Here is an 11,785-nt window from a genome sequence, read left to right as displayed (position 1 = left end):
TGATTCTGTCCTGTGTCTTCAGAGTAAGTTACAGGAGTGTCAGAAGAGGATGGATGAGCTGGAGGCGGAGCTTCAGAGGTCCAACAACAAAGTCTGCCACACTGGTCACCTCCTCAACCAGATGACCATCAAGGTAACGACAGAGCTGAGCCGTGGTCTGTTAGTTGGGTCGGTGACAGAATATAATTAAAATCCCTTTTCAGGCTTTTTCAGACTGAATATGTGTCATTGCTGTGTTCATCTATCTATTTAAGTGATGGTGTTTTTCCATTCAACCAAGGCACAAGTAAATTTTATTTGTGTAGCACCTTTCAGAAATTTGAATGATAAAATTAGATACACCCAAAATTAAATAAGAGAAATAAAAGTGTTGTAATCAGTCAAAGGCAGATGTGTCTGTTAAGTAAATATTTGTTATGGCTTTATTCAGACGTGGCAGGATCTTAATGGAAAGACATGAAGGAAAATAAATCTTTTCTCTCACAGAGCAATACACGTCTCCTCTGTTGACTCGTGAGACTCATAATTTATTTGAGAATTTGTTTTCTGGTGAACTCCCATTGCATTCCTCGCTCAATGTGAAGCATTTTGCTGGATGTTTTTAAATGAGAATATAGGGAGGAGATTCTGGTCTGATAATTATTAGTTTATTTATTTTAGCATCAAAATTATCTTTTTGTCTTAAGCACAAGCCATGATAATTAAGCAGAATTTTATTTCAGTGTGTTTAGAGTGTAGAACAAGACTTTTGGGTTGTTATTCAGAATTGAGGCCAACATGTAACATTTGCCATTACATTTACACAGTGGGATGAATGTCTGAAAGTGGTTTCATGTAGTCATAGTGCTGTTATTTCAAAATTACAGTGACCTTTTGGCCTGACATTCTCAGTTCATACTGCACTGAAAGCATCTCTACAATTTAAATACTTGCATATAAGGAAACCAGGTTAAATAAGTTGCTGATGTATCATTAGCAGATTATTAGCATATAATGGCTTTCTATCAGAAGTTGAATTGAACTCGTGTACCTGCCCTGGACAGAAACACTGACCATCAGTCACAACTTGCAGCTGTAATATTTCCTGTGTCCTGCCAAAAAGACGGACGTCGTCTGGATTTTTCTCTGTCATTGTCTTGGTAGGTGTTCGGTTTCACATAGGGAGATGAACATGTCCCAGCTTCGCACGGCGTTTCAGTGCTTCATATTAAATCAACAGGATAGTTTAGTTTTCACTCTTCAGGCTCATCCAGTGTAAAATTTAAAATCTAAACTTTAAGACAGATTTCCATGTTCTCACTCCTGTTTCTTTAAATGGCAGAAACATGCAGGACGGTGAGCAGGCTGGCAGGCAGTTGGGTCAGACTTGGGGAGTTACAACAGCACATGCCCCCGCCCTCGTCCTGTCACCTCTCTGCAGACTGGGGCCTAGTTGCCTTGGAGATGTTGTCTCTCCCTCTCTATTTCTGGGTCAGCGACGTGGGGGGGTTCTGGGTGTTTTTCTGCCCCGTGGGGTTTGTCTGAGGTCTGTTTCCCTCGTCTGACCCAGACTGAACTGAAATCCTGACAAACAAGGAGCCGTTGATTCAGGGAACGGGCATTTCAAATCAGACAGCATCCACACAGTCGACTGGGCCTTATTCATGATATGCAGACATGATTAAATACACTGTATGATTTAATACTATAGGACGTCTTTAAGTAGAATTTAGCTTGGACAAATTTAGCCCCTTAGAGTGACGTGTATACTGAAATATATAACTCTTTTCTAGCACCTTGTTGAATCTTTGATGAAGTCAGTGAGATTATTAATGAAATAATTCTGTACTTCTTATTGTTCACGTGTTCCCAAATGTTTTTGGACAGATTTTATTTGTAGTGGGATTTCTGTTTTGCCCTCCATCATCATTGTTTGTCTCGTGTGTCCTTCAGCTGAGCAACAGTGAGAGCACCCAGCAGCAGATGAGCTTCCTGAACAAGCAGCTGCTGCTCCTCGGGGAGGCACATAAGCTGTCCATGCAGGAGTTACACCACACAGGTGCCGATAATACAAAGGTACAGTGGAACGAAGTGTGTGTGTGTGTGAGACAGATGCTGAGAACTGCAGAGACGACGTGCCGAGGTGAAAAAAGGGATACTAATTGGGTTTGTTGGATGTCAAGTCAAAACTGTCCTACTGAAGTGTTTCAGCTTCACTGTCATATCAGCTCTGGTAGATATGTCACAGGAAGCTAGTTTTATTTAAAGTATGAGGAAACACTTGTATGTTGTCAGAAGTATGTGTTAATTTTTCATGCATGATGGGATAAATTCCTCTCGTAAACGTTAGGAGTACATGTTGCCTGACAGTGACGGTAAATCCATGGAGTCACAGGCTTCTTGTAGAATGGTGTGTGTGTTTTACCCTCAACAAAGCCTGGCAGGTTCATGTGTGTTAAAACTGGAGTCACACGTTTTATCTTTCTCTCACTTCTGGGATAATCCCTGTAATTCCTTAACGTTGAGTGTTAATCTACGTAACGAACGGATAAGACTTTGCTGCCCATCCTCTTGTGTCTCTTAGGGAAGGTGAAAAATGGACCAAACAGCCACGTTAGTCTAATGTTTTAATGTTTCCATGGGAGTTTTGACTCTGATAAATCCTGGTGGAGATCAAGCCTGTCCATTCATTATATACCAACATCAATCGATCATCAATATCTTATGTTTTCCAAATGTTTATATCTATTGTAATAACATGCACATCATAGTAGTGGTCTCTGGAGGTGTTTATAGGCAAAATCGTGAAAATTGTGTCACTGTCCAAATACGCCATTGTATATTGTTCCCAAAGTCAAGAATAGACTTCCAGGCTCAAACACCAACTAACTTGATCTGACAGTTGGCTAATGAACAGCTATGTTCTGAATCAGCAAACTTTCATGCGTGTCTTTTTCACTCTCTCATACATTTCTTGTTCCTTCCTGCTCTTTGTGCTGCTGTCCACCCATCACCCAGGAGGCCCAGATGCTGCAGGTGTCTTATGGGAAAGAGGTGGAGACGCTGAGGCAGAGTCTGCTGGTTCAGGGTCAGAAACTGGAGGGAGCGCAGCAGAGAGTGGCCGAGCTGGAGACGCACCTCTCCAAGAAGGAACACCTCATCGCCGAGCAGAAGAAGTTCCTCGAGGATGTCAAATGTCAAGCAAAGTGAGTGTGTGTGCGTCGGGATTAGTTTGAGCCACAAAGTCCTCAAAAAGAGACACATATTGTGATTGTCATTGATATCAGTGATCAGCACGTATCAAATACTTTGACATCTGTATTGAGACAGATGTTTTCGGCACAACAGTAACTAGTGTAAATGAGTTGGACATGAATCAATTGTCTAAGTAGATCAGACATTATGAAATTGTGTTTGTATTGACAGAGGCAGGTTCAAATCTCCTGTGAAGTCAGTCACCTGTTTGTGCAATCAGTCACACCTCATGTCCTCCCTCTATTTGATCTTTCCATTATTCATTTTCTCGTGTTGTAATCTCTGTCTCCTCTCTGCCTTTTTCCTCGTTCCTGTCTGGTCTCTGTGTGTTCAGGGCGGAGATGCAGGCCTCAGACAGCAGGTATCATGCGCAGAGGAGAATCACTCAGCTGCTGCAGACTGAACTCCTGCAGCTCTACAGCAGAGTGGAGATGGAGGCTCCAGCCAGCACCGCCACCAGCTCACCAACAGGGGGCAGAGCTGACCCACACACTCCTGCTGACTCCAGGTCAGGCTCAGGCTTTTCTTTCTTTTTCTTTTCTTTTTTGACAGTCAATATTGTATCACACATAAACCTGCTCAGCGCAGTTACAGTTTGGTTGATTTGCTTGTTAGTCCACAAGTGACTAAAGATTTAGTATTTATCTCATTAGGACTTTAAAAGCCATGCTCGTGGCGTTGGTCGTTCCACCAAACTGAAATATCTCACCGATTTTGATGGAGGGGCCATGAAATTTAGTGCACACATTCATGTCCCCCTCAGGATGAATTGTAATAACATTGGTCATGCCTTAGCGCCATCATCAGGTCAAAATTTGTATTTTTATGTTTATAACCACATATCTGCAAAACTAATGACATTCCCATCAGCCTCAGCTGTACTTTGTGTTTTGTGCTGGTAGCAAATGTTTGCATGCTAACTAAGATGGTGAACATGGTAAACATTATACCTGCTAAACATCAGCATCCTTTTATGTTCTTTTATGTTGCAGTTATAATCATCCTCTGCTGTGAGGGGAAGAATGTCAGTGGTATTAAGTTTTTTAATAACAATTAGATGATTTGACCAAGTTGAGGAGAACTGATTTTGTCAATAAATATTTATTTTTTACACAGCAAACCTAATAAACTAAAGCTGTGTTACTTAGTTACTTTTGTTTGCATTGAATATTATGTTGGAGGCTCATTTAGAGATGCATTTTGCCGCCTGCCACTTTGTCACTTGTCACTGTGTCCCCACAGTGTCATGGTGCCAGATGGACCAAGTAAAACTCACACCAACGAGGAGGCGGCCAGTAGACCACCGCACGACTCCCCTCGGGGCAACGGCAGCACTTTATCGCCAGGGCAACCAAAGGCGAGCAACTCTTCCAAGTCAACAGCCAACTCCATCAACGGCAGCCAGGACCTGGCCCCGCCCCTGTTGGTAGAGCCCTCCCTGTCCTGCCCCCACGTCAACCCGCTTGCACCCCTGCCCCCCTCTGACGCACCGCTCACCGTGGGCTCCTATCCGAGTGCCAAGAGCTTCCTGGGCATGAGGGCGCGCGAGCTGTTCCGCAACAAGAGCGAGAGCCAGTGCGACGAGGAGCAACCACCGCCGCGCCTTGCCGGCCTCGCCCACGGCCTGAAGACTGAGCTGTGCGTGGAGCCGCCCTGCCCAGCTTATATTGCTCCCGTCAGCACCGCACCCTCCCCCATTCCGACTCCTCCCCCCGCCCCAGCCCCAGCCCCTGCCACTCCTCTCACTGTGCCCACCAAGGAGCCCTCATCTGAGCCCAAGCAGCGGGCCTTGAGCCAGGAAAGCCCCCGCAGGAAGGGAGGGGCGGGGCCCGGTGTAGGGCGGGGTCAGGCGGGGTCGGGACGTCCCCGGCAGCAGCATCTAAAGATCATGGACTATAATGAAACACATCACGAGCACAGTTAGAGACACAGAACTGAGCTGGGGCGGTGGGACTGAAGTTTAACGATGGAGAAAAGCTACAAATCAGCAAAAGAGTAACATGTCAGCAACTCATTGGAATTCAGTGTTATTTGTTCCATTCCTGTGGACAACAGGATTCAGCCACATATTTCTTTTTTTTTTATTATTATTTATTTTTTTCACACTGATTCATTCCACTGAAGGAGTTTGACAAGGTGACAGGGATACAAAGTCGATGTGCTACCAGTAAAGATGCTACACTTATGAATTTGTTAATGAGTCAAAGATGCTCAAAGGTTCTCAAACAGGATGTGACACTGTGAGCTTGAGGTTTAAAGGGTAAGGTCTATTACATTTCCTTCTTGGCTCTAGTTGTATCAGCCATGCAGCTAGCTCAGGTTTTATATGTCCAAATATGGAGAAATCTTGTCAGGAGTTTCTGCCTCCACCCCAACATGATAGAGGTGAATGAAATGTTGTTTGTGGTGCTCTCAGCATTGAAACATTCAGTTTGTAAAACACAGCAGCAACTTGTCCCAGTTACTTTGGATAATCCTCAGACCTCTGTGAACAGTTTTCACTGTAGAAATACTTGCTACTGAAGAAATGGCTCCTTTTGAATAAAGTTCAGAACAAGGTCTGTGGGTTATCCAGAGTAATGGGGACATTGTTTTTTGAAAAGACAAGTTGCTGTTAAAAATTGTATGTCATTCTTCAAAGCTGTGAGGACTACCAACAAAGCTCCAGTCACCTCTATTATATTTCGGTGGAAGCAGAAACCTCTTGAGACCGTATCTCAAAAATTGGACAAATAAAACTTAAATCATCTGCTGTGGTCGATACCACTGGGCACAAGCGAACTGAGAATTTAAAAATTTAAAAGGCACCACCTCAGATAAAATCAGACATGAAACACCAGGAGAGCAGGAGATGTTACATTTGTCTCGATCATCTGTTAGGCGTGCTTTGGCACTGACCACGGACCGAAATATTATTTTTTTTGATTCATGTCGAGCGAGTATTTGAGCAAGTGTTACATCAGAGCGATGGAAGCGATCAGTGCGTAGAGATGTTTGGATCATTCCGGGGAAACCTTGGGAGTGTGACCTTATTGTTGCTGGGCTGATTTGGAAGACTAACATTTCCATACAAAACTCCCTTGAGTTTTTGTCCAAAGTATGTCAGAGGACGAATGTGTTTTGGTTTGCGAGTGTGCGAGAGTGTAGGTGATGGAGTCATGTTGATTCTCGTATTTCAGTGATGATGCAACGAGGGAAATGTATGAAATTTAGGAACTGATGAAATTTTATGCATTTTTATAAATTCCACATTCTGTTGTACCTGTGCTTTTTAATTCAGCCATGAAGTGTACTCTCAAGTACATATGCTAAATTTGAAACAGACCTGGCAAATGACACAAGCCCAAGCTACAAAGATCAACATTTCTTTGTTACAGACTACCAGCTGACCATTTTGGAAGTGCCATGAAAACATTTGTGGTTCGGCATAATTCAAATATCTAAACAGAAGTGTTGTTACTCATGTTGGGCTCAGCTGTTGCGTGCAGTGTGGAAAACCAAAAATGTCCAATAGGTTTTCCTCCCTGGTGGTCTGATAAAAACGGAATATCCTCCTTTCTTCTTAAGCATTAGAAGTAAATTCTGCTTTTGAAAGTCATCTAAATCCTGTTGTCCACCGGGAACTCCTGCTGTCATTTCCTTCTGCCTCGCTATCTAAAGCATGTTCAACAATCCACTTTAAATGCCAACCGTAGTAACTACAGCAAACCAAGACAGAAGGTACAATCAGCACAAACTGAAGAAACCAGGACTCTGACCGGAGCTGGAGAATCTGGGACAAAATGGCAAAAAAGGAAGTTCTTAAAGCAGTGGCTTGTGTTTAACTGTGAACAATAAAGATCGTCTTCAATGTTTTGCACTACAATTCTTGAGTTTTGCTTTCTTATTCCCGCCGAATGTAAGGTCCTTAGACAACTTAGTTCACTTTGTTTCTTTCTCCTTCTTACGTACATAAAGCTGGAGCAGAGAAAGCGCTTAGCTTAGCTTAGCTTAGCACACAACTAGAAGCAAAACACAGCTAGTTTGACTGTCAAAAGGGAACAACATCAACATCTCTCTAGATTATGACTTGTTTCAAAAAGGAAATGACAAGTGTACAAAGGACACGTCGTGGTTGTACGGGACATTATGTGCCTTATTATTTACTGGCAAGGCGCGTTAACTTCCGGAAGTCTCGTGCTCGTAAGTGGATTTAAAAAAAAAAAAAAAAAACTGCGTACAGAGCCGTGCTAGCTGTTTCCTTTTCCCCACCGTTTCAAAAACAAGGTTAGCCATATTTCCTCTGACTCTTGCTCAACCAAGTCTGGGCAACGGCCAAGAAGGTGAATAAAGGTATTTCCCAAATGTCCAACTATTCCTACACAAGTGAGTGTGAGTCTAAATGTTTATGTTCTCAAATTCAACGATTCGGTTTAGCTAAACTAAATATAGCAAGGGCGCTAGATCCCACAATGCTGAAATGATTTTAAGTCCATTTATTAGTGTTATAAAGAATTGCGTGGTGGTGATGGTACAGGTGTGCTCACAGGTGTGTCTGGACTGCAAACTGTTGAACTGTTGTTATCACTTCAGAGGTAAAATATTACATTTACCAGCTTGGTTAGGGTCTTTTATGGTAAATGTTTTTTCAAGTTAAAGTTTACAGCGTCTTATAACGAAAACAGTTGTGCTTAAATGTTTTCTTTAGCAATTTATAACCTCATTTTTATTTCTTACCTAAAGTTTATTGTTTGTCATTTCTAGAATAACCCAGGGCTTCTGCTCTTTCCAAAAAGCAGGCGAGTACATTTCTGTGGTAATTTTAATTTCCGAGATACTGTAGGTGTCCCTGTTTCCATGTTGTTTGTGTTTACTTTTATTCTTCTGTTTGTTTCCCTGTTTCCACTAGAGGACACTGTTGCTCCAAAAACTAACACCAGCCTCTGCAGCCATGTTGGGATCAACAGGTAAGGTAGGCTGGTAAATATGGTGTTACACAGTTGATGATTGAAGATGATTCAGATCCTTAGGCTGTTATCAGTGCTGTTAAGGTCAATATATGGCAGCAGTCATATATATTGGTCATATTGATCAGCATTTCCAATATGTGACCCCCACCCCCCAGTCTGCTTATTTTGTCTTTAGCATTTCACTTTACTTGATTTTACGCTGTAGGAAAATATATCTGACTCTAGACCGTTGCAAAATCATAAAGAAAGCTAAAAGCAGAAATATTATGGTGAAACACATGTTCATCCATATTGAGTTATACAATTAAATCTGTCTCATTAACTTGTGAATTTATTTTAATTCTACAAATGTATTTAAATATATTTAATATTTAATTATGCAAATATGGAAATAGAAAAAAGCTCAAAATGTGAAACTTTGCAGGTTTACACTAAGTATTTTGTGATTTTTGTGTATGAATTTTCCTTGCGTGTGTGTTTGTCCTTGTTGTTTGTGGATGTGCATATGCGACTGTGTGTGTTTTATCATCTCCCAATTCCCTCGGCCCCGCTGCTAACTCTCATCCCGCTTCCGGGACTGAATCATTTTTTGTGAGCATAACCGACCAAGTATGATTAGTTTATCAAACGTGTGCATATGTATTTCAAGAAAAAAAAAGACAGGAAAAAAAAAAATAGAAAAAGTGGTATGATTAATTTACCAGCATTCCGCAGGGTCAAGGAAATTGATGCAGGATAATTGGGCACATAGGGAATCCTTGGCAATTTGTGATTTCAGACTCTACTTGAGAAATTAGATGTCAGTGCAAATGTGAAATTGCTCCTCAATGTTCTCAAAGATTCCATGAAAGTTTAAATATAAATCTTAAGTATTTCCAGCAAAGGGATTCTTCCCTTTTTTTGTGCCAACTTGAAGCCCTGTGAAAATGATCTGAATGAAGTGAAAGTGTATGAGGGGGGAAAGAGACATCCGAGCTTGTGTAAAGTTCGGGGCTGCACTCTGAGGAGGATGTCGGGGCTCTTGCTCTTGGTAAAATCCTCATGCAAGAATTCATTAGATTCTTTTTGACAGGAAGTAAAGTTTGAATTCATCTGAAGACGTGTAATTATAATATTCAAGATATGTACACCTATAATGCAAAATATAACTCAGATGGTGCGTATAGCCTACTTTTTTTTTTCCTCGGGTTGTCAGTGTAGAAGTTACGAGGTACAAACATACGACACATGTGTGCATATCAATGAGAATAAATTACATAGGAGTGAATAATTGATATGAGTGAGCATATATTTGTCAGGTTCAGGAGGTCATTGATTGATAAAGTTGCTGTGTGTGTTTTAGTTTGAAAGAAGTTCAACAGTTTTATTCTGAAAAGCATCCAAACCCTGGTAAACTGCTTTTTTTTTTTTTGTTAATTCAATGGTCATCAATTACATTTCATCAATTTAGCTTCAAGTACAAGGATTACTGAAAATTAATAAATCATCATCATCATCATCATCATCACCACAGAGTCTGATCAAAACTTGCAGGAAATTTTCTATTCATGCAAGATCAAGATAAACTGATCGCTTAAAGTCTCGCTCCAAAATCCTAGTTATATTTAAATGTTAGTGTTTATTCCTTATGGACACAGTGCAAAAGAAAATGCTAAACAAGAATATTTTTGGTAAGCATACTACATACTGACACTCTGGAAAACGGCTTCATTTGTCCTCATTAAAAGCTTAAAAGTCCATGAATAAATAATCATTAAAGAGGATACTTTTTTCCCTGCTTTTTTTTTTTTTTTTTTTATCTTCGGCCTTATGCAAAATACACTCACTGACTAAATAAATATGCTCCATAAAGGCTGTTTAGAAACGTGCCCTCCCCCCTCTGCTTCCACATTTAGATGGCTGACATGCACCTAAAGATCAGATCCTACATTGGCTGTTGGTTTTGGAGGGAAAAATTGGACCTCCGAGAGTCAACTTAAAGCAATTAAGTGAGGATGATGAGTCTTTCTCTCTCTGTGCTGCTTGAATCAGTAAGCAAGGCAGAATCAAAACTTAAAGGCAAGAAGAAAAGATGAGCGTGCACAGACCGGTCCCAGCGGTTTAATTATTTTAATTATCTCTCCTCTTTCAGCTTTTCTAAAAAAGAGGCCATTAAAGGATGCCCGTTTGGGTTAATCTGATTAAAAAAACAAGATGGAGGGAGAGATGAAAGCCTGCAGATGTCAGTGCTAATCAGGGGAGTTAAAACTGCTATTTGTGAACTGGGACGGTTGTTAAAGTGGGTAGAAAGTGCGTGCAGTGTGAGTGTTTTTTTTTTTTTTTTTTTTTAAATACGTTTTTCCTCACTTCAAAACACCTCCTTTTTGCAGCCTCTGTTGATAAACTCCTCAAACTAACGCCATGTTTGATTCTCTGCCGCGCTGTGTAACTGTGCTGGCAGCAGGTCAGGCAAACACAGCACGACTGGAGAGAAATAGTAAAAGTTTAAGTGCAGTCCCCAGTGATATGGTTTCCTTTTCTCGTAAAAGAAGATGCCATTTGAGGAACTGATGAAAGCAGCATTAGCAATTAGCAGCACTAGAGCGGATATTACTTAGATTTTGCAGAAAGCCGGCCATAAGGCGCATGATTATCGATTTAAAGATGATCATAAACTGCTTCTAAGCAATTTATTTTTACCAGAGCCCTCACGTTGTTATTATTTCAAGTGAGGAAAGTCTGTCAGTTTCCAATGCAGACTAACTTGTCTCATGCATTTTCTAAAAGCAGATTTCATTTTCCTTGATGCCCATGGAGCAAACTTATTCTCTGTTGTTTCAAGTTACGTGAAGGTAGAAGGGAAAAAGAGAGTTGTGGTTGCAACTACAGTCAAAGGCCAATTATTTTAATTCTACAGAGTTTCACTTTCTACGTTCAACACAGGGACGTAAACAGACATTTCTGTTATGCGTTCTTGAGTGTGCAATCTGGCTCCAAGATACAGTCAGTCATTTCTGGAAGCGTCTTGAATTAGGTTGCTTTCTAATGGAAGTGTTTAAATATTCTCACTGCACTGCCGGAGTTTTTCACTTGTTCCAAGAAAATTTAAATTTTTTACAGAAAATGTAAAAGTATTTCTCTCTGACTTGATAAGCTGGAGATGGTTTTTGCAGTGTAATGATTTAATACGCATAAGAAGCCATATGAATCAACTCAGCAGGCCAAATGCAACACTGTCAGGTTTCATAATGCAGAGAGTTGTTAAAGTTCCTCTGACTGCATAGCTTGACATTTGTTCAGGCAAGAATGAGCACAAACCCAGCGCAGGTGTTGAGCCATAGCAAGGCGAGAGAGGAGGGGAAAGGAAAAAAAAAAAAAACAAAGATCTACTTTCAAACTAAATCAAGCAGAAGGAATGTCCTGAGTGTGTACAGAGATGGACGGGAGCCCATGCAATATTAAAGCGCCATGTCTGGCAATGCCAACCGTGCCACTCCTCTCCGCGGCTCCCGCCCTCCTGGCTTCCCGGCCATCGGCTCTTCCCTCAAGGTGACACTTCAAAGCGGGCACGCAGACGTGGCAGGCTTGGCTGTCGGCATGAAGCCAGCCCACCCCCCACCCCA

The 11,785-nt window shown here is 41.4% G+C and overlaps 1 protein-coding gene across 1 annotated transcript in view; it reads left to right on the top strand.

The window, feature by feature from the left end:
- Positions 1-7,099, top strand: part of tsc1b (TSC complex subunit 1b) — a 32,482-nt gene extending 25,383 nt beyond the window's left edge. The window contains exons 19-22 of the mRNA XM_023399927.2: positions 1,933-2,055; positions 2,998-3,185; positions 3,569-3,742; positions 4,477-7,099. Of these exons, the coding sequence (XP_023255695.1) occupies positions 1,933-2,055; positions 2,998-3,185; positions 3,569-3,742; positions 4,477-5,158 (1,167 nt within the window). The 3' untranslated portion in view covers positions 5,159-7,099. The remainder of the gene's footprint in view (positions 1-1,932; positions 2,056-2,997; positions 3,186-3,568; positions 3,743-4,476) is intronic.
- Positions 7,100-11,785: the final 4,686 nt, after the last annotated feature.

Source organism: Seriola lalandi, unplaced genomic scaffold (assembly GCF_002814215.2).
Source record: "Seriola lalandi dorsalis isolate HSWRI2012SDOR001 ecotype SW California unplaced genomic scaffold, Sedor1 jcf7180002052129, whole genome shotgun sequence".
NCBI lineage: Eukaryota > Metazoa > Chordata > Actinopteri > Carangiformes > Carangidae > Seriola > Seriola lalandi.
Note: the sequence above shows the minus strand (reverse complement) of the source record. Positions and strands in the feature narration are given on the sequence as shown.